Source organism: Macrosteles quadrilineatus, unplaced genomic scaffold (genome assembly GCF_028750875.1).
Source record: "Macrosteles quadrilineatus isolate MER2022 unplaced genomic scaffold, UCM_ALF_1.0 Scaffold_7__1_contigs__length_78375512, whole genome shotgun sequence".
In the NCBI taxonomy this organism is placed as follows: domain Eukaryota; kingdom Metazoa; phylum Arthropoda; class Insecta; order Hemiptera; family Cicadellidae; genus Macrosteles; species Macrosteles quadrilineatus.
This window is the reverse complement of record NW_026542600.1, coordinates 50714113-50737487: the sequence shown is the minus strand read 5'-3', so window position 1 is coordinate 50737487 and position 23375 is coordinate 50714113. Positions and strand designations below refer to the sequence as shown.

Here is a 23375-nt window from a genome sequence, read left to right as displayed (position 1 = left end):
CCGAGAAAAGCAGTGCAGGATGTTTAGGTTCTCCCTGTACAAACATAAGTGTTGATGAACAGCTTTTTAAATTTGAACTTCGAAATATCATGCCATCTAGTAAAGCTTTGATGGAAGATTTGATGAACTTTGATGAGCCATATCTCGCAAACTGTTAAACCTCATTTTGGTCTTAAATTGTGGGTAATTTAATGTACTTTGAAAATAGTCATGGTTGTTGCAGTAAAAAAGTGATGCTTCAGGGAAAGGTTTGCCAAACTTTAAAAAAGATTTAAATCATTATTTGCTTAGCTAAATCTTGTAAACTATTAGGCCTGTAATAACCATTTTGGTCTTAAATTATAGGTAATTTTACCTACTTTTAAAATGACTATAGTTGTTTTTCATGAAAAATTTATGCTTCAGGGTCAAAATTGGACAAACGTAAAAAAGTTCAAACTTCTGCCGATTTTTACGCTTTTTGGCAGTCATCCGGAAGGTCGCCGAGGTCGAACATTTGGATTTAGCATCTCGGAACTATCACATACAACATAAAAAAGGAAACCTACTACCCCATTTCATGCAAGGTAGACCCTGCTTTTGATATAGTTGCTACTAGGTTAAAAAAAAAGTTGCAAAATAAGTTTTTAGCTAGTTAAAAATATAATACATAGAAGTAAAATGTTAATCCATTTTTTATCGAATCTTTTTTTGTTTTCTGAAACAGTTGAGTAAAGATAAATTTTAAAACTACTTGCTGGCATGGTTGGGTTACATGATTAAGTACATTGTTATACGACTTCATGCAAGATTCTGCATTGATGAGTTTTAACATGAAATTGTTAAAGATATTATGACACAATAGGACCATTCCCAGTTAAGTTATATACCATAAGTACAAATGAGACACAAACTAATAATTATTTAGATTTAATTTTGAAATGAGTTTTATCTAAAAATACGTCTTGAGACCCATTAAAAAATGGCTTAATCATACTTCTGTAGTTAATCTATGTTTTGTTGAGGTTTGACTTTATGACTTAAGTTTGGGTTTCATAATTAAACAACTAAACAATGATATTACCAGTTGTATTAAGATTATCCTTTTAATATCCAGAAGTTACTTACTTTAATTATTTAAAAACATACAGTATAATATAAGTATAAGTAAGTTATGTGTAAATTGAGTTAAACATTCAAAATCTTAGACCATAAACCTAATTTGAAAAAGTCTTAAGATTTTGCAATCAAATTTAGAAGCGCCTGGACAGAATACAAGCTTTTCTAGAAGAAACTTTATCTAACTCTTTACAGCCTAACATGTTACCCAAACTTCAAACTTTCTTGGATGGCTGTAGAAAACACAAAAAACTATAACAGCCGTTATTAAACAACTTGGTAATATGCTAATTGTACTTTTGGCACTTCAATACCTCATACAACATGTATAGGTGATTGAGAAGGTCATCATCAAATTCACTCTGTGGAAAACTAGATGTGGCATTGCTGTATGGTCGAGTCAAAATGGTTAGATTTTAAATAAATTACATTTCTTACTTTGTTATACAGAATGTATGTCGGTTGGTAGGCTGGCAATATTACTGTCTTACACAAGAATCTGAATGATACAAAGCAAACACCATAGGAGTATATAAAATACTAATGTTTCCGACTGTCTTTTTGACAGTCTCTGACTTTTCAGACCTTTTAAATATTGCGATTTTTTTTCTATTTATCTTTGTATTAAACTTCAAACTACAATTTTTGTTGGTTTGATAACATGTGTTTATACTTTCATCAAATTACATGAAGAAACTTGTTAGGACCACTTCATCGCATCTGCTGGGATGGAGATTCAATCCAAAGAAAAGCTGATTTTAAATCTGAAACACAGGATTTTGTTAAACAATACAGTAATAAGCATAAATCACTATAATTTGATGGATGTCTTTCAGCCAGTAAACAAATGTAGGTACTAAATTGTCATGTCTATACAAAAACCAATAAATAGCCAATAAATCTCTTTTAGTTTATTATTTGTTGACTGCTGTGTAATAATACTATTGAATTGGATTTATGAATATGGATTTGTTCAACAGAGTTCAGTATGCTTGGTTAATGTTCTTCATATCTATCAAAGGATTTGTCCTAAAGAAAAAAAAGAAAAAAAAATGTTTAGTGTGCTTACAAATTGACAATGAGTTGAGCAAACTATGTTTCATACATACTTATCCTACGTAAGTTATTTAAATAATGTATATAATTAATTCATTAATTCATAATACACATTGTAATTTTAACACAGGAATAAATATTAACAGCTTAAACAAATAATTGTTCATTATTTTAAGTTTGGGAAAAAGTAAAATTTATGAGAACGTACGATGTTTTGTAACTTAAACTATAATATTTCGCTTACAAAGTAATTTGATGTCTGCCATTTGAAGCTTGTTTATTGGTTTGTCGTTCAACCAGACGATTTTCCGTCATTAATTTAAAGCGTAATGCACATAGTGTATAATTTAACAAACTGTTAATTATATATAAATATAAACATCACATATACAATATTTGATGTTGAGACATACTAATAGACATAGGGTAAGATTATATTTAAAAAATAAATATTTTTGAGGTATTGGCATTTTAATCTAATACTGGGATTGGTAGAATAGTTTAAAAGTATATTGCTACTTTACTGTTGCATCTCAACGCATTTATAATATAAAGCCACCCATAGAGCGATCAAGCGTGAAGAGAAATGGTTTTATTTTGCGAAGTAAAGCAAGAAAATTGAGCCCGCCAGATGGTTTTCTCATTAAATGAAGAATTAAACGCACAGCTCCCTTGTCTTCATAGCGGAGCAATAAAAGTGTCAAGCAAATCTACAGCATTTCTCGGCTGTGCGCGTCTGTCGTGGTGTCAGCAACCATGAGTACTCTTATTTACATAGTTTAACATAAGAGATGCTATTTTGATTTGATTTGATTATTTACACAGCTCCATAACAATAGATTTATAAAGAAATGGCTTCATCAAACTAACGATTAAGTCTTACCATTTGCATTAGCATAAAGAAGTTAGCATTAACCAGGTTAGCTGTATTCAGTTTTTGTAAAAAAAAAACATAGTTGTATAACCATTCACAGAGTAAATGATACTACCTAAAACTGTTTTTCTTCCTAGTTTTTGTTACTGTGATCGTTGATGTACTTTGTCCTTTTAGTTTAGTTTAATTTAAGACTAAGTATCGGCAGAAATCAGTAATGCATATCAGCAGCTCAATTCATCTAATTCATTCTTCTTTAAAACTGGCTATAACTTTAACGTGGAAATGGAATGTCTAGTTAAAGATAACGCTAAAACAAAATAAACATAAACACTGCATTGGTTGCCTTTAAGATTTGAGACATTTTCTGCAATTCTGGCGTATTTGCATATCGCATTTACAAGTCTTGTTTACAACCCCTTTAGTTATAGCTGAAAGCATATTGTTATGTTCAGCTACTTTCAAAACATGGACTTTTACGAATACAATTTTGTATTTTACCAAAATAGTTTTTTGTGAATTGATATTATTAGGAAGAATAGCAATTTAACAAATTTAATATAACACTGTTGATGATACCTTGAGGGGGCTATCATATTTACGAAGGAAATGGTATACAAACAAGTTCCTATCTTCACTACATTTTTTACGATGTAAACACGATACTGATACTGATACTGATGTTGATGATCGTTGGTTGACTTAGCAGTCTATGTTGACAAAATGTAGTTAATATTTTTGGCCATATCATCCTGGACCTGCCATATTAGAATGACATTATGTTCTAATGCTATGGGAGGGATGAGGCATTTAACTTCTTAAGGTTCCTCTCAAAAAATGCGATGCTGCTATCCGGTTTAGTTACCTTTCGTCGTAATGGAAATATCACATCCACATTACATGGATCCATTGTCTTAAAGTTCACGGGGAAAACTTTAGACTCATCTTCTTAAAAAGAGTTATGTTAAAACCGTAATTTATGGCCTCTTTATTCATATGCTGTAGTAGTAGTTTACGCAACGATCGCGTAAAGATAACTTATAAGGGAGGATATGTTTTCGTTTATAACCTTAACGCGACTGACAGCGATGCAACTAATCATTGTACCAAACACTAATCGCACCACTCATCAACAATTAAATTGGTATAAACAGAAGCTGATTAGTTGACTATCAGCTACACACTGATTGGTTGACAATTCTAAGAACTGCAACGGCTACTTTAAAAAAAATGGTCGTAGGTAAAATACTAAACTTAATGTAGTACAAACATGCTTTAAAACGATTTCGTTGTGCTACATTTTTGACAGGAAATAAGTTGAAAGCTAAAGCAAGTTTGCTAGTTTAGGTGTTTCCCATAATTACTTGTTCCCTCTATGTTGACATTTTGTATTTGGAATGATTTTAATAAACATCTGTTCTATTCATTGTTTTTCTAAATATACACAATTTTACAGTACACTCTTTACTTATTTTTTTTAGAAGTAATATTCTATTACAACGCAACGCAGTTATCTAACAGAATTGTTAATGGAACTTTTAAAATTAGCGTTGGAATGAAATGAAAATGCTTCTTTATTGAGGCGAACTTAGTACAGCATGTTCCATTTTTACAGTTAACCACTATTTGATTTTCAATTAAATCTTTTTAAATAACATAACGTTTAACAAGTACCTAGGTTTGCGGTTACGGGGAGGGTATTAAAGTGTTTTTTGGTAAAATATTAGTAGCTCAGTGTAAAATAAATAAATTTGACAAGTTTGGTCAAAATTCATCCATAAACAAGCAAACTATAACAGTTTACTTATTCTCCATAAGAATAACATAGGAATTTTAAATTTACAATTTATTGCATTTTATCCGTGACCAATAATGGTAAAATAACACTTCATTATACTAATTTTTTTGTTTTCCAAGCTCTTTGAAAATATTAAAACATTAATTGGAAAATTTTATGTTTTGAGGGTCAAACATGAGAAAAATCAATTTTACCTCATAAAACCCCCGGTAACACCCTGTTCCCATAGTCCATGCTGGTTCGCAAACTCATTCAGTTTATCCCATTCAACACCTCAAAGCAAAATTTCATCAAAATCGAAAAAAAATACTCAAGTTATCGCGTTCACGGGCGTATATATTTATATATAAATCATTGCTTGAAAACGTTTGTATTAAACGAAAATTTGCAATGTTTCATGTTTCATTCATCATAAACTCTATCAAGATCTCCTCAAGAATATATATAAATCTATATATACACTAGCAGAGCACCCGTCCTTCATATATGATATATACATATATAACAATTTGAACGAATAGTGTTTTTGGCCTCTAGGGACATCAAAATGAAAAAGTATATTGGTCCCGGGTCTAGGTTTTACCGTGCCACCTACGTTAATAACTACTTCCCTATAGGGAAATTCGCTATGAATAATAATACAACATGTAACGAACAAAAGTAAATTAGAAATTTCTTATCATAGGAAAAAAAGTTAATAAGAGGCTAATGTTGATCATTAAACGTATTTGACATTTTATTTTAATTAGGAATGTATATGAAGTTAAAGTATATCCAAATCCTGTTTACTCACGCCCATTGACTCGGTCTCTCCATCGCGATGCGTTTAACAGTGGCTAATCAACTCGTGATGGATCACATAAGCGAAGGGGAGTACATTCCAAAATCTCATGAATAAACATGCCATCGACTTAGATATCATGGAGTTACAGTCCAGTCTGGTTGGCATATTTATTCAGATTTGCTATTTTTAATCTTGTTTTCTCGAGTGTTAACTCACTGCACTATAACTGAATACTTAGAAATTCTAACAGGATACTTTCATGAGAATCGTTGATAGTTGCATTTCTTACAGGATGAAGCACTTGAGGATTTTAGTTGGAATATTACCAACAAATCACCAAATATATTAACAAAATGAAAGTATTTTAAATTTTGATTAATAACATATTTTCCTACAAACATTCCTATATTCGTTAAAAGTGCGCTCAATTCGACACTTTCTGAAAACTGAGGGAAAGTCCACCGATATGAAAATGTGGAGGATGAAATTACTTTCAAATAATGTCATGAATTTCCATATTGAGTCAGAGTTAATTAATATATAGACTCCTCTGTTCACGAATACAGCGTTATGTCTACTCACTCTCGCTCTTCTGCGCTTGTCCCAAGCATAGATAATTTTGTACATGAAAAGTATGTTAAACAATTTAGTGAGAGTATTTTAGGTGCTGAGTATACCTTAATTAATGTTAGTTGAAAAATAACCAACCAAAAGGTCCTAAAAGACTGCAAAAGGGCTTGAGGATTATCCAATTGATTTGATTTCTGTCGAATGTGTCAACTTTTAACAAAGTTAAACTGATAGGAAGACTTATTGTAAATTGTGGCGTCTTGCATATCACATCAACTATCGCCGTTACAAAACTAAGGGAGAAAATATAATTTTAGATAGAAGCTTACTTGTTGGTGGTTCATTCAACTATATTCCCCTTAAAAAGGAAAAGGCATATTTTCTCTTTATGAGGCAGCATTTTCTTTACACCGTAGTGATTCGAACCCTTTCGTGGTAAGCCATATCGGGATAGAGTCAGGAATACAGCTCATATTATTAGACTTCAAGGCCCCCTATAAGATGCCTATATTATTGGTATGGTATGCAGGGTTACACTAGATTGAGTAATCCATTTGAATTTAATTATTCAGTTAAGTGTAAGAAAGTGCTATACGTGTAAACAAATCATTTATAATTTTATTTAATTGTACTAGTAACCGACCTTTCTCTGAGGTGTGCCTACAGTCGTCACGTGACACTGATCTCTTCGTCGTCATCATTGTTGTCGTCATCAGCCCCTGGACGCCGGTGGACCCCTGGTTCGTTGCTGGCGTCGCTGAGGTCGGGATGGGGGTTGTTTCTGTTGGGAAGTGTCTGCTCCCTGCTGCCACCCGCCGCTAAAAGTTCCCGCTCCTTGCAATTGCGCCATTTCATTCGTCGGTTTTGGAACCAGATTTTAACCTGCATCAAATTGATAATGAGCATTGTTGAAGTTTGTGTCTCCGGGATGGATTTCAAAAACACAACAGAAAATTATTTGTTTACCTCCCATCACCACAACAATGACAAATTAACAGTAAAAATGAAAAGTTTTAGCTGGTCATATGGAGTAACAACACATACAAATCTAACAACACGTGCAAATCCAACATATTATAAACAATTAAAATGTTTGGAATTTAAAAGGTACTTTTGTAATTTTTTACACTCTATTATTATTTGCCTATTTAATAGCCATACACCTTAAATTTACGATCATCCAAAAGACGATCAATTTTTAAGTTAAACTTTGCCAAAGTAGCAGTTAATGTATTCCTTACCAACGATCTTAGTATGGAGTGCAAGAATTAAGTAGGGTAAACAATGCCATGTTGAATCACCATCGCTATAAAATCTATAACTAAATAAAATTTATTGTTTCAGTATATTGTTAGATTTCACTAAATGAAAAAAGTAAGACACTTCAGATTGGACGAGTCGGATAGTGGGAAGAGACTATATTAATTAACATTGTGAATATTCTATTGTACAGACGGATGCAAAATGAAATAGTAATTCGTAAAATATGTTTTAATGTTATAACAACTAAGAATCTACGGAAAAATATGATAAGTCATTATCTTTGCTTAGTACCTGACAGTTGCGAAGATAAATTTCTATTACCTACCAAACACTAGTCCTCTAAATAAATAAAAAATTCGGAGTTTGAGAAAAGATATTGCAGTTTCAGCTCTAACGTAGAATCGACCAAGGTATATATGTAGTTGACTAGTTGTAGAAACGGAAACATCTTCTACCCTCTAATCTAGTAGGCTCATAAGATAGGTAAAACTTATGCAATCCACGAATAACTCCACTCTTACCAATCAGACCAGTAAACTTCACTAGTTGTACACGTGCTAATAAACAGCTAACTAAAAATATTGAACACCATAAATCAGCAAATGGTGTTTCGATGCAACATATTCTATTCAAAAAGGCTCAAACGGCTGAAATGGGAGTGTAATTGAAGCTAATGGATGGTATAAAGGCGATAATGGTTTAATTACTTGGGTATTTAATCAGGGAGGGATAAGGTGGCTATGTTTACTATAGGTTAACAAGTGCGTCCGGTCAAATCGTTCAGTAATTCATGTATTCATGTCAGCCAGTGGTTCCCACAGACCGAGTAAACACTAGCTTTGCTCCCCTCGATCACTTAATGGACAGTCTGTACACACAAAAATATACCCTTACACGATCATGTTTTGATTTCCGGACCGGCGGGCATGTCGGACGGCGCTCACTGGCGAGTGTCGTTTGCATAAGCTCACTGCTCAGTCCGCATCTGCAAATCCAATCCTTCCACGCGTAGAGGATGTTCAGATCCACAAAACTGCTTTCTTTAGAATAAGTCTTTTATATTGCTTTTGATGTAACCTTCGGAAATCCTAGGAGATTGGAGATTCAAATCTGGTACTTATTTTATAAATTGCATTACTAAACAAACACCTAACAAATTATTAACCATACTATAGAGTTTATTTATTTATTTTGTAAATTATTATAATGCTGAAAGATATGGTAGACACACAAAATTAACATTTAATATAATTCGAAATGTTATATAACATGCATTCTAAATAATATAATAAAATTCATCATTCTGATGTAATAACCTAGTATTTTAACTCAAGACATTACAATAAATAATACTCCCAGCACAGAAAAACCTGCAGACTAAGCGAATTTCAATTTGTCTGATTGGATTTCAACTAACTATTTCCACAATCAAATCATATTTATTAGCTTATCGATAACACTAAAAAGTACTAAAGTTTGCTGCTACGGGGAAGGGAAGAGTGTTGTCGATAAAACGTTAATAGTATAGGATAAAATAAATAATCTTTTAAATTTTATAAAAATATATCTATAAACAAGCATACTACAGCCGATTTGTCAATAAGAATGATATTATAGGAATTTTAAATTTACAGTTTCGCTTTTATTTTCTCCGTAACATGTAATTGTTGGACAATGCTTCAAAGTACAAAATTGTTTGTGTTTTAAGCTCTACACGATGGTTGTAATAAAGACTGGACATTTCTATATTTTAAGGGAAATCTTTGAAAAACTTAAACCCCATTACACCCTGTTACCATCACCCGATCTTGCTGGTTCGCAAATTTGATGTGAGATTAGAAAGGTTCTTTTAGCGAATTTCCCTATAGGGAAGTAGCTATTACTGAAGGTGGCACGGTAAGACCTAGGCCCGGGACCGGTTTACTTTTTTCATTTTTAAGTCCCCAGAGGCCAAAAACACCATTCGTTCAAATTTATATATATATTGATAGTTAAATATGTGTCCATGAACGCGATAACTCGAGTAATTTTTGTCCAATTTTGATGAAATTTAGTTTAAAGGTGTACTGTAAGGCGGAATAAACTTGAATGAGCGAACCAATATGATTGGACCATGGGTACATGGTGTTACGGGGGGTTTTATGGGTAAAAATTGGGTTTTCTCATTTTTGACCCTTAAAACACAAAATTTCCCAATTTCTCTCTAGACAAAAAAACAAAATAAAAAACAAATAATTTAGTACCTATATCAAAGTGTTTTGGTACGGTAACGCAGAAAATTTAAATAAATTTCATGTTATTCTTATGGAGAATATTGTAAAGTGTCGTGGTATGCTTGTTTATGGGTATATTTTGGTCAAACTTGGCAAATTTATTGAGTTTATACTAAGCTAATGATACTAAAAACCACACTTTATTAGTTTTCTTTAGCATCAAACCTAGGTACTCGTTAAACCTAATGTTATTTAAATATATTTAATTTAAAATCTATTCAGACAAATAAAAATTTGCTTAGTCAGCAGGTTTGCAGCGACGGGGGTATTTAGTTTTAATTGTTCTCCAAGGGAGTCCATGGAAGCTAACAGCCATCTTGGATTTGCCCGCCACAAGAGCAATGTTAATTTCGTTAATTTAAAACAGTCACTGAAGAGTTATTTACCATCTCAAAATATTTTTTCAAACACCAGAGTAATTTAAATAATAATTGTAATTTAAATATCTAGTAAACTGTGGGATAAGAAAATTTCTTTGTAGTTGTTTAATTGCTTTAGCAGTTAAAACGTTTAGGCTCCAAGGACTCTTATGACTACGACCTAAATGTTCAAACTAGTTGTTGGTGAATAAAATTAATTTAAAAGGGTAGGCGTATTAAATCTTTTATTATGTGTTTACCTATTTTTACATATATAACATTTTGAACGAATAGTGTTTTTGGCCTCTGGGGGACGTCAAAATGAAAAAGTAAATCAGTCACGGGTCTAGGTATTTCTGAGCTGTCTACGGCAATAGCTTCTTCCCTATAGGGAAATTCGCTAAAAATAAACGACAAACAAAAAAGAAACATAGGTAGTGATTTATTTTACTTTACTCGGGTACTACTAGTTGAGCGCCTGCAGAATATGAATGCAATATAGGTGCTGCGTATATTTTGCCTATACACCAATGCGAGGCGGGCCCAAGTGAGATGGAAAATGTTTAAATAACAAATCTAACAAAATGTAAACATTAGCAATGATTTAAAGACATTTAACGACAATAACATATTAAATAACTACAACAAAACAAATAAATGTGGACAAAGCAATGTACTTATAATTATTATTGAGGCAGATTTAAATATCTCAAAACCAATATGTGGAACCAATTATGTGAGCTAAAAAATACATTTCCATGCCATCTCTAAAGCCTAATCATTGTGTTAAGCAGTTAACATATCCCTAGAGTTGGTATTTAAATCGTAAACGAACCTTAAATTCAAAAACTAAATCTAACGCTGTTATAGTGTTAATTAAATCAATCAATGTCCAAACAGGAATAAACTTCATGTTAAGGAGAAAATATGATAGTTCGCTGAGAGAGAACTATGTTAAATAATTTCATTTTCATTGATGATTTTGAGATTCTATTTATATGTTGTTGTAAAATATCTTGACTTAGAATTTTTCGACGGATGAACACATTAGCATCCCTTCCTTAAAAATATTACACCAAATTATTATTTATTATGTAACGCGTTACCCAACAATTAAAAAGTATTAGTAATCCTAATTAGTTTAATGAAAACTGCTATCGCGATATCTGGTGAAGATGAGGGTTAAAACTATGTTAAGGGATTTTTCGAATTTAATGATTTAGATTTTAGTTTTTAATATTTCTGGAGGACTATAATAGTTATTTGTGCAACTAGTGAGAAAAGTGAGCAATTGTACTTTGAACTCGAGTTGCACATTATACTTTTCCTACAGTTTAACAGTTACCATAAATAAATAAATTTGTGAAGAAACCTAACCTATTTTTACACAGAAGTGAACTTTTAATATAACATTTAATGTGAAGTGACAAATACAACAGTACAACAGCTGACCAGCTGATTTACAGCCAGTGCTGCCAACGTATTTCGCGCGCATACGACGTTGCCTGCATGTTACGCGCTCACTATTTCGTGCCTTCACGTTGCAAATCTGGAGTGAGACAAAGTAATTAGAGTGAGCTAATTAGACTGATGAACGAATTGGCCAATTTGCTTTCTCAAATCAGTGAGAGAACATGTACATTGTTAGGTAACTGTAGGAAAATTATAGTATATATGTAGGAAAAGTATAGCGAACCACAAACAGGTTAAATGAAAGTGCACACATTTTACCCACAAACATGCAAAAAATGAGTACGGCATTATTAACAATTAATCACTATCGTCCTAGTGTATTGGTCATAAACTGTTTTTAAGTACCGCCAAGAATTTAATAGGATATTATAAAGACAAATACATGTATGGTAGGTTTTAGTAAAACCTAAAATTGCCCAAACGACATTAAATGTCATTAAAAATAAGCATAGTATGAAATTTTCCTAGGGACAGAAGCTATTGTTGTAAATGGCACGGCAAGGCCTAGATCCGGGACAGATTACTTTTTCATTTTGATATTCCTGCAGGTCAAAAACACTATTCGTAAAAATGTATATATTATGAAAAATGTTTGAACACTATAATTCGAGTAATTTTGGTCAGATTTTTATGAATTTGGCATTAACTTGTAGGCTGGTTACACCAGAATGAATTCGCGAACCAGCAAGATCGAGTCATGGGAACAAAGTGTCGTGAGGGTTTTTAAATTTTGAAATATTCTTTTTTTTCAAATTTTACTTTAAAATATATAAATGCCCAATCTTCATTAAAACATCGTGCAGAACTGAAATAGTTATTTGTGCAACTAGTGAGAAAAGTGAGCAATTGACTCACTCGAGAGAAATCCTTACTCAGAATGGTTTCTCGAGTGAGGCAATTGTATTTTGAACTCGAGTTGCACATTATACTTTTCCTACAGTTACCATAAAAGTCATAAAACAAATAAATTGGTGAAGAAACATAACCTATTTTTACAAAGAAGTGAACTTTTAATATAACATTTAATGTGAAGTTACAAATACAACAGTACAACAGCTGACCAGCTGATTTACAGCCAGTGCTGCCAACGTATTTCGCGCGCATACGACGTTGCCTGCATGTTACGCGCTCACTATTTCGTGCCTTCACGTTGCAAATCTGGAGTGAGACAAAGTAATTAGAGTGAGACAATGTTAACATTGTCTCACTGATGAACGAATTGGCCAATTTGCTTTCTCAAATCAGTGAGAGAACATGTACATTGTTAGGTAACTGTAGGAAAAGTATAGTTGTTATATGTTTATTCTAAATAAGATAAATATTACTTTTTATCTGTCTGAAAATAACGGTTTTATTTTTTCCATACTTAATAATCAGTGAATATCCTAAATCTACAACAGCATTTATTTGAATTTCAATTCAAACTGTACTCCAATGTATTTAATTACAACAGCATGAGTACTTACAAAAGAGCAGACCAGGATGTTATAAAAAAACCAACAACAAAATATTTTTCAGATACCGCAAAAGTAATATATTTAGCTCTGTAACAAATATATTTTGTATCTTTAGCCACGAATGTACATATGGATTACAAATAAAACAATTGAAGATCTTACAAGACGGACACATAAGCGTGGTCTTTATGCTCTCATCTTATATCTATACATTATGCTAGTAAATATATTGGTTAAGTTTAATTAGACAATTTTAGTTTATATCCATGTTTAAAATATTTTGTTTCCAGCTCTTATATGAATTTATTTGTTATATTTTGACAATTCAATCACCAATTCCAAATTGGGTTATAATATGCTGCAATAAAAAGTAAAATTGTCTCTTAGGAATTTACCTTAAAAGTTTTGATCAAATCTATCAAAACGCATGCATATTTTAAACCACCAAAAACTTTTTTTTTTATGTGCATTTAAAGCCGATAAGCTTTTGGATCCAAAAAAGTAAATTTCAGCAACAGCACGACAGTCAAACTCTACCTTGCCATTACTTTTATAGGTATCAGCCTGCTACGTGTAGGCTACATAAGTCATGCGTTTATTTACTAATATACAAATGTTCATCTGTATTAACGCTTTCCTAAATTTTGCTTGATATTCTTTTATCTGAAATGGCAACCATACAAAAATGTTCGTATTTTAAGCCACGTATGGATAGTGATGAGTGGAGGATGAGTGGCTAAAGCTAAGTCTTGTTAGTGACTAAGGCCGACTAAGGCCTTAGACACAGCTGTTAGTTAATAGCCCATACAGCCAATGGCAACTAAGGGACCTACTGTTTATAGTGTTATCCGAACCACATTTTTGTATTGTAATTGGTCTAATTGTTAGAGCAGTTCATTTCAATTGAATATTTAACAATAAATTATACATATCAAAGTTAAAATCATAGAGTCAAAAACAAACAACTTTCATTAAGGGGAGACTGAACCTTTTATGTCTTAAACAATTAAATTTTTGTTTTTCATCTAAATTAATCTACCTTTCTTCCTGATTAAGAAAATATATAATACTTAGAATATTAGAAAACTTCTTATGATAAAAATAAATAAACAAAGCCAACTCTACCGAGGTTTCGGCCACACTATTCTTATGGCTTTAAGTGTGTGCTGCAAAGCTTTAAGTGTTCTTTTCCGAATGTTTTTTTGTCTTTAGGTACACATAGTTCAAAAACTGTAATACATAGAGACTTAAAATGTTGCACGCATTAGTCTGGGTACTTGGTGAGTACATTAAACCAATCATATATTGATTAGTAATAAATTTTCATTTAAAAATGAATTTATTTTTTATTTTTAGAATATCGCATAAAAAATTTGTATTTTTTAAATGGTTGAAAATAATTTTCATGTTGATATATTTCTTCAAAAAGTGGTTTAACCAAAAGACATGGATGTGATAATTAAGTGTGCAAAAAATCAGTATGATAGGTTTAATGGTTTTCGTGCGATATGTACTTGAACTTGTCGAGAATCTTCATTTAAAAAGCATTGAACCAGAAAAGGTACAGTCTCCCCCTAGCTTTGTCACTACCTTTGTAACTTAATTTTACAAATACACGTTCATGGTTAGATGTTACTTGAGTATAAAAATATTATAGTTTACAGCTTAGTTTAAAACATCATCACGTTTATTTTTTATTATATCTTCGCTGTAGCACTAATTTGTCTTGACTGTTTGAAGATTGCATTAAGAATTTACTGTGCAATGTACTACTGCGAAACTAGCATGAAATATTTGTAATTGAACTTTTATGCCAGTAATATAAACAGTACATATAATAAAAATTTGAAATATAACTTTTGTAATCAAATGTATTAGTTTCAAACTACCGTGCCAAGTTTATCTGAAGGTTCTAAAGAATGTTAATTGATTTTGTCCGTTATATACGACACTTTCATGATGAATCTTTGTCATGTGTCTTGAAAACTGAAGTCTCGTAATCCCTGTATTCTGGCGGTGCGACAAAGAAATATTTAAAATGGTTGCTTATTTTCTGTAGTGTTGATGCAGTTGATAGCTAGTATTTAGAAGATATGTGGCAGATCTTTTCGAAGGAACATTTTCTTTATATAGTACACAATTTGATTTATTTTAGTGTCTTTGATAATAAGCATTTATAAGACGATCTTTGACTTACAAAGAAATGTTTAAAAAGTGTCAACAAAAAACCATATCCACTTTACAATATGATCACTTATACAATAACTTTTAGCAAGCGGTACAAGACGGTAGTTTCATTTCCATACAGCGTTTATACTTGAAGATAAGAAGGGCTTGATTCTTTAACTTTTCCACACTTCCTACGTCAGTGTAAAAGAGAAGGTTGAGAACGGGAGAAATCAATTGGGTCCAGTTTAACAATCATCGGATCCGTTTTCAAGTTATTGGCGAAACAAGGAAAGAAAGAATGGTGCGCGGCGGGAACGAATTCACGCGTAGCCCCACAATAAAACGCAAGCCTATATAATAGATTGAGGGGGACGTCTGTTACACGCATGTTCTCCCCCCTTTCGCTCACTCTCTCTCTCACTCTCTCTCTCTCTCTCCGTGTGATTGATCCCCTAAGACGAACTAATCTATCGTCGACATATGCTTCCACGACAGATGCAGTCCTCCGACCCACTGAATCTCAAATCCTATTAATTTATAGCTCCCACTTCATTCTCTCTCATTCCAATTTCGACTTCCTACTTTCGAAAAGTTACCAAAAAGTATATGGTCAAAAATTTCAGGGCTCAGACAGTAAATTTCACAATTTGTAAAAGTCTAAAGAATCTAAAAAATCTAGTTGTACTGTAGTGTGAATAAGGAAATTCTCATAATTTTACACGATTGTAAGTTTGGTTTTATATACTAAATTTTACATGTGATTTTTTTATGTGTGTAAGATGCATGAAATGTGTGTGTTTTTTACTTGTGTTTAAATTTCCTCCATTATTACATACACGCATCAGAATAAACGTATATTTCTTGTCATTAATGTGGTTGCTGGGACTTGGCTACAATAATCATTCACATTATTTATGGTGCAACAGTTTTCTTTGAACTCTGCTAGTCACAGTATCTAATAACAGAATTTTGTTTAAATAACAACCTCAAACAGTATAATTACTAAGGTCATTCTTAATAGATTAATGAGACTAGGAAGTCCAGTGAGAGGCTTATTTGATTTCTTCCACCATATTGTATTGTTGAATCTACTTTCATTGGTGATAATCTGTTGAGATTACCTTTCCATCTCTGATCAAAAATATCGTAATATGGGTGGAATTTTATACGTGCTGGTTCTATTGCTAGTAATGCTAGTAGAGGGAAACTTGAACGGGAACGATTTAGTTTGGTGTTTGGAACTATCTTTGAAAGGGGGTTTAGTGTAAATTTGACACACTTTGAAACCGTCTGCAGTCAATATTTGCTTTAAGAAAATGCTGCTAACTAGTTTCGTTGCACATTAAACACGAACTTCAGACAGTACGGACATAGATTATTTATAATAGCGCTATTTTAGTTTGTTACGAGATGCGTTTGTGTCTTGTATTTTTTGGATGGTTTAACGTGTTGTAAGCTTCGAAAATACCAAATGTAAATATAGTTTGCAAAGGATCAAGTCAGCTCAGATGTATAGTTCTTTACGTGGAGGTAAAGAGTCCAATTCTTTTTTATTTAATGGCCTTTAGGTATATAAAATGAAAACACTTTGGTAGCCAAGCAATGATTCTGAGGTTTAGGAGCAAGTAGTGCTATTGTCCGTTGTCTGTGTGAACCAACAGCTGTCAGAGAGTGGAGCTAAGGTCCCACCTCCTGTATCAGGTTCCTTCGGCGCCGACTTCCACCATCCTCCGCCCTCCCAAACCCAACATACTTAGACGTATACTCACAGAAATTTACGACCCATGGTTATTTTTGCCAACTAATTAAAGTTTATAATGGTAGTAGATTTTAAACATCTGAATTCAATATAGAAGCAGTATTCATTTTGCCGTTCGAAGAACGTAAGGCGAGTCCAGGTGGAATAGAAATGTTTATTTTTCATTGAATTTAGGTCTTTTAAATTATCTGATCAAAGTGTTATTCAATGTATGAATTGACGAAACTCCTAAAGTGTAATTTGTAGAGTACAATATAAACTTGTGGTTATAGTGGTGATGTTTTTGGTTCTGTACTTACCTTTAATATCTAATGATTGAGTAAAATCGAACATTTTCAAAGTATAGCTATGAAAATGTAGAAGTACTATGGCAATAAATTGAGTTTGATGTAAAAAATGTATGTTTAGTGGGTCTACTTGTTCCACGGATTCATACATACAAACTTATAAGCTCTTATATGGTGTAAAAATACTAAAATACTATTTATAAATTATGAAAACTTCCATCAATCAATTCAAAATCAACCTTTACTTATGATGTTTTCGATTTCTTTTTTTAATTCCATAATAAAATTCATTTTACAAATGAAATCAGCTATATTCCATAGAAATAACTTTTTAACATATCAGCTATAATCACACTAGTGAAGCCAATCTAGGCTCTTTTCTAGAAAAAACGGTTGCTTTAACACAAAAAACACTTTTTTGTTGATCTGTTTGGATTATTTAGAAATTCAGGTTTTAATATCGATTTATTTCTTTAATTAATACAGTAACTACATAAATATTTTATTTACCTGTATGAGTAAGAAACAAACATCTTAGAAATAAGTAATTTGGTTGATTTTGAACGATCTTAATACGTTTTTTTTGTTTCAGTTGCGCAATTATTTACGATAGATTATGTAAATGAAAATTAAATATAAACCCCCTCAAAATATTTATATGCATTGTTACATAAATAGATTATCAATAGTGTTAAAAAAAGATCCAGTTAAATCAGATTTCAGCCCGAATTTTCTATATGACTATGACTGAGTTTAATAAGGTTCGACCATGCACGAGTATCAATATTGGCAGATTTAAATAAACTAAGATGATAACTATCTGAATAATTTGAAGGACATTAGTAAAGTGTATTTTGTTCAAACAAGATTGTTATTAAATTGTATGAACAAATACCACACTGTTTCTATCCAACAAAAATAAACCCATAAAACAATCTTGCCTTGGACCGTTTTGAAAACTCGCTAATTCAACAAAGCAAGAAGAAATAAATCGCGTTAAAGGTTCGATATTGTTAATTGTAAACAGAGTTAGAGACTTGTTGTTAAGACATTGACGTCGTGGGCGGCATCTGGGGGAGCCCCCGGGGGAACAGGGGTGTTGGACCAAAAGGTACAATTAATCAGACCCGCCGATGATGCAAAGTGAGGCTGGCAACTGACAGCAGTCTCGGCAGTCTCGGAAATCGCATAAAGCCCTCATATCAAAGGTCGACTCCTCGATTACACCGATAAAATCAAGCAAATAAATTGATAGGTAGGGCGCTCAGTGCTGGGGGAATGGGAGGGGGCTGCGCTGCGAATGGTTGTGAAGGCTTTTGATTTGAGACCGTCTGGTCGGCGGCAGAGGCCCAGAGACTCCACACACACACCTTATTGACCAAACAACTTGATCTACCCTCAAATGAGACAGCAATTCAGCTTGAGTGGTCGTTACTAAAACTGTAAAGGTTTACTTATTTTTTTGTTAACAAATTTGGAAATTTGTAAGATCAATGTTTACTATATTTAGAGTCGCATAGACACATGCGTTATTTAGAATTGTACTAGCATGCTTTAGAGTAGTGCCATGCTACTTATTAAGATGTCTATATAGTTAAACAATTATAATTTTTGAGCTGTGTAACTATATTTTGTGATCGTCAATAGTGTTAGAACACGGTCACTAGGACAACAGGTAGACTCCCAGCACTACCTGGTGTGTTATTGTTTACGTTACAATCCTTGACCCCTGACCTCCAGCTATCAGCCGATATCGCTAATCAAACGTTCAACCCCAATTGACCCAAAATAAAAAGTAATTAGATAAAAGATATCGCATTCTCGAGCTCCGACGCTATCTTTATCGGGGGTTTTCCGACCTGCGGGTCACCGCGTCTGTTTTTACCCCCCGCTTATCATCCGCCATTATTGTTTACACTTCTTTATCTCCTTTTCGCGTTCTTTTGGGTCCGTCGATTTTGTTTCCTAGTATGTAAACGACTTGTTGTACTATGTGAGTAGCTCTTCTGATACTCACATGAATTTTCTTTCAAAATTATTTAGCTTGGTTTTTTTAGATTTTTTAACTGATGACTCTCAATCATGGTTCTTACTAATCTCCACTATCCTAATACTTTAGTTTTTAAGTAATTTGACATTTTGTGGACTTTTGTGAAAAATTATTGTACAGTGGAATGCAAACCTAAGTACCACGTGCATCCTTTGCAACATGCTTGTGATAACCACTAATTTGCATCCATCGAATACGTGATAAATTCAGTATAGATACAGCTGGATGTTTCTGTTCAATCAAGTTGTGGTTTCGAGTCACCTTCAGTGAACACCTTCTTTTACAAACTAGGGTAAGCAAAAAAACAACTATACTGTAAGTCTTAGAATTATTTTTTTAAACTTTAACTTTTTTTGCATTTTTGAAACTTTATTTTTTTATTAAACTTAATATCAGAACATAGACTAATTTTAGATGCTAGAAACCATACAGTGTTTACTAAAGGCTCTCCCTAACTCTTTCTTCAATTCTAGAAATGTTTATCACTTGTATCTCAGAAACGGTAAGAGATGGATAAAAATAACAACATTTTGTAAGAGAAAAGTACATTTAAGGTTTCTATATATAGTCCATATGATGATAAAACTTTCATTTCTCTGGGATGCGTTTTGAACTATACTCAACTATCGACCTTTGCCCGATGCTTTATATCTCCTTTATTATTTGAACTATTCAGTTGAAATTTAGCATGTAGGATGGTGGTAGTCTCTAGTTTGTGTTAATGTAAAAAACTGGATTGGTAAATAGACCTGCGCGTCGCATGGGATTGTGTGAATTTTTTAAAGTGACCTCACGTTTGGTTATTTACCAACTAATTCGTATCTCATTTGGCATATATGTCAAAGACCCTAAAAGTAGTGTGTGCGTATTTTTGAAAGAATCATAAATGTAAGTCTTAGATTTTTCCATTAATTAGCGAAAAAATGCGAGTTTTGCTTGATATTTTATTTTGTCCCCCAAAAAGTTTAAAAGTGGTGTTTGTTGAGGTCATATGGTGGTCACGTGTCATCACCAATAACCGTTTATTGACCCAATACTAATTACTGCGGTAATATAGTCACTTACAACCCAAAACAATAATTTGACATATTTTATCTTTTGTCTTAGTTAATATTTGCAAGTTTCTTAATTTTAAAAGTTTGTTATTGCGTTTTAGGTTTTACCTTAAGCCCCTGTCACACGGAGCTGCTTTAGTTGCTAGTTCTCCAGCGCGCTAGAAGTCCTGTCAGACGAAGCTGGAGAACTAGCGCTACAGATTACAAGTCTGGGGATGCAATTGGTTGCAACTACACACTCCGTAGGTAACAAAAATAATGTTGGTATTAGAAGTGATGTTTTGTCAATGATCAGCCATCATAGAAGTAAAAAGTGCCACGAAAAAATAAAATATTAATATATAAAAACACTATTATATTGTATCTACTACGGGCATGTAAATTAATTAAAATCGAATAAGTTGTGGTAGGCGTATAACAAAAGGACTTTATCTTTCATCAACACAAAAAATCACATTCATTTAATTAATGTATGTGAGATGTAGCAATCGTAACAACGAGAAAATTATGACAATGCATGACAAGATTTCTAAACAAGAAAGTTTAAATTTATTCTTGATTAGTTTAAATGTGTTCAATTAATTTAAATTCATTTTTATTAATGCGAGAACTAAGACGATATTGTCAGACAGAGCTGGAATGGTGCTAGAGACTACAGCTGGGTGGTCACATGCCCTGCTAGTGACTCTTCAAGCGCTTGTAATATTAAACTGTTTAAAACCAACATGCAACCAACATGCAAGTGTTTCTAGCAGCTGGAGAATCAGTCACACGATGCTGGTTTTCTGCTGGTTCTAGCTGCCAGTTACTATCGGCGAGAAAACCAGCTCCGTGTGACAGGGGCTTTAAATTGGTCCACCACACACTCATCTCTATCCTCTATCATTTTAGTACGCCGAAGGATACACTACATTCGTCTCTGTCTCCTGTCATTGAATTAGTACACAGGATTCAACGCATTAAGGTGAGATGTGTAATGGTTATAGTATTTCAGATTTTAACCTATTGTATCACCACACAGTTGTTAGGTTGATAGTTTTAGTGTCCGTTTTCTGCTGAATTTTCAAAATGTGATGATATTACATTAATGAGTTATTAACTTATAATTTAATTTTTATTGTTCGAATTTATAAATAAACTGTAATAGCAATCTGACACATACTTTCCCCCATTAGCTTGTCAACAACCTTTATCATGCACATGGGTAAGCGGTGGGATTAACTATGATATTTTGTAAGGAAAATCACAAAAGTTGCATTAACCTTTGAACCGTAATTGGTACAGAAATGGGGGGTTGCACTATTTTGTTTAGAATTATAAGAACCCGGAGTTTTCATAAAATCTGACTTTTGTTATTTTTATGGGTTTTTATGGGAAATAACATGTTACAATAACTTGAATTCTTCTGTTATGGTCTTTATAATTCTAAACAAAATCGTGTAACCCCCCTTTTCTGTAACAATTACGGTTCAAAGGTTAATGCAACTTCTGTGATTTTACCATAGTAAATATCATAGTTAGTTACTCTAATCGCTTACCAATGATAAAAAGGAAAACACTAATGTTAACAATACTGTTATAACTAACATAACATCATACACCCAAAATTACATATCGTGGGTTTTCCATCACTCAGCTTGTTTTGACTGTCCAAGAGTGTAGTTTTGATACTGGTAGAGTTGTGTAAATATATTTGAGTAAAATCTCATTAACTAGTAATGTTTAAATATTTCATTACAGGATTGGCGTGGTTTCAATTTAAATATAATTCTTAATGCAGACATTATTAATTTAAATATTTGTTTTGTTTTGGATGAAGTTAAACCCCATATAGGTATTGCTTATCTAATGTTGTAAATAATTAACAAATTATATACAGTAAGTAATACGTCTTCACTACAGAACATAGACAAACTTCTTAGTATAAAAATAATGCGGGAAAGTTTCTTACATAAGTAAAAAATTTAAATGCTTTTTCCATCTTTACCAGAGGAATGAAACTGTAATCAATGACAAGTTCTACCATGCGATGATAACGGGTTTCCTGCTTTATGGACCATACCTGTTGGACAGTAGGGTGTGATATCGCTTACAAAACCGAAGGGTCGGAAGCAGTAATGGCTCCGCATACTGCTAAACTGTAGGCTACATGTAGTGTCGTCTAATAGTATTTAGGGGAGAAAGTAAAAGATGGTGTATTAATTAGTAAACTTAAAAATTAAAATATACCTGCGAGTCTTTTAGTCCAAGCTTTTCGGCGAGCTTCTTCCTATCTGGTTTAGAGATGTACTTCTGCAGTTGGAATCGTTTCTCCAAGCCTTTCCGCTGCAGGTCGCTGAATACGGCACGCCGCATCATACCTCTTCGCGGCTTGCCCCTCGAGCTGTGAGCCCAGGGAAACGCCCCTGGTAGGGGAAACACTGTGGCCGTCCCCTGCACACCCAGACTGTTGTGCCCTGCCACTAACAGACATTGGGGCTTTTAATTTCTCGGCTCATTAATTATAAAAGGAAATAAGATACGTCCCGGGTTACAGAAACACATAGAAACATACAAATGAGTTAAAGTTACCATGCGATATGAAAACTACATCATCAGGGGTAGCTGAGCCATTATAAGTCTCGCCAAGTAGTGATAAGGTTACCAGTTAGATCCTGAAACTTAGTATCTAACCTTGATTGGGCTATCCAATCCCTAAAGATAAAGAAACAGCTGGTCTTAGTCAGTTACAAAGCTACCAAGGCATCACATTCCATTATATACACTAATCCTCCTTTAATTCAATGTAGAGAATTTGCCCCAGAACTGCAATAACAACTAATATAAATTTAAAGTACCTGTCAGCAAAAATAGTAAAAATTTTAAATCCGTGATGGTAGCTTTCAAACTAAAACCACAAACGAAGTAACTTTGTCTTTTAAAAGCATTGAAACCCCATTTTCTTCTTCTTCTTTCACATTCAGGTTAACTTATTTAGCAGTGTGTTTTGTCTCGACGTACCAATAGTGGAACGTCGTGGAAACTATAGAGGAAAACTAAATATTTACACT

The 23375-nt window shown here is 33.0% G+C and overlaps 1 protein-coding gene across 1 annotated transcript in view; it reads right to left on the bottom strand.

The window, feature by feature from the left end:
• Nucleotides 1–1804: 1804 nt before the first annotated feature.
• The window catches only part of LOC128998971 (homeobox protein Hox-B3-like), a 43013-nt gene continuing 21442 nt past the window's right edge, over nucleotides 1805–23375 (bottom strand). The window contains exons 4-6 of the mRNA XM_054425328.1: nucleotides 22555–22781; nucleotides 6824–7062; nucleotides 1805–1862 (exon numbers count right to left, since the gene is read on the bottom strand). Of these exons, the coding sequence (XP_054281303.1) occupies nucleotides 6850–7062; nucleotides 22555–22781 (440 nt within the window). The 3' untranslated portion in view covers nucleotides 1805–1862; nucleotides 6824–6849. The remainder of the gene's footprint in view (nucleotides 1863–6823; nucleotides 7063–22554; nucleotides 22782–23375) is intronic.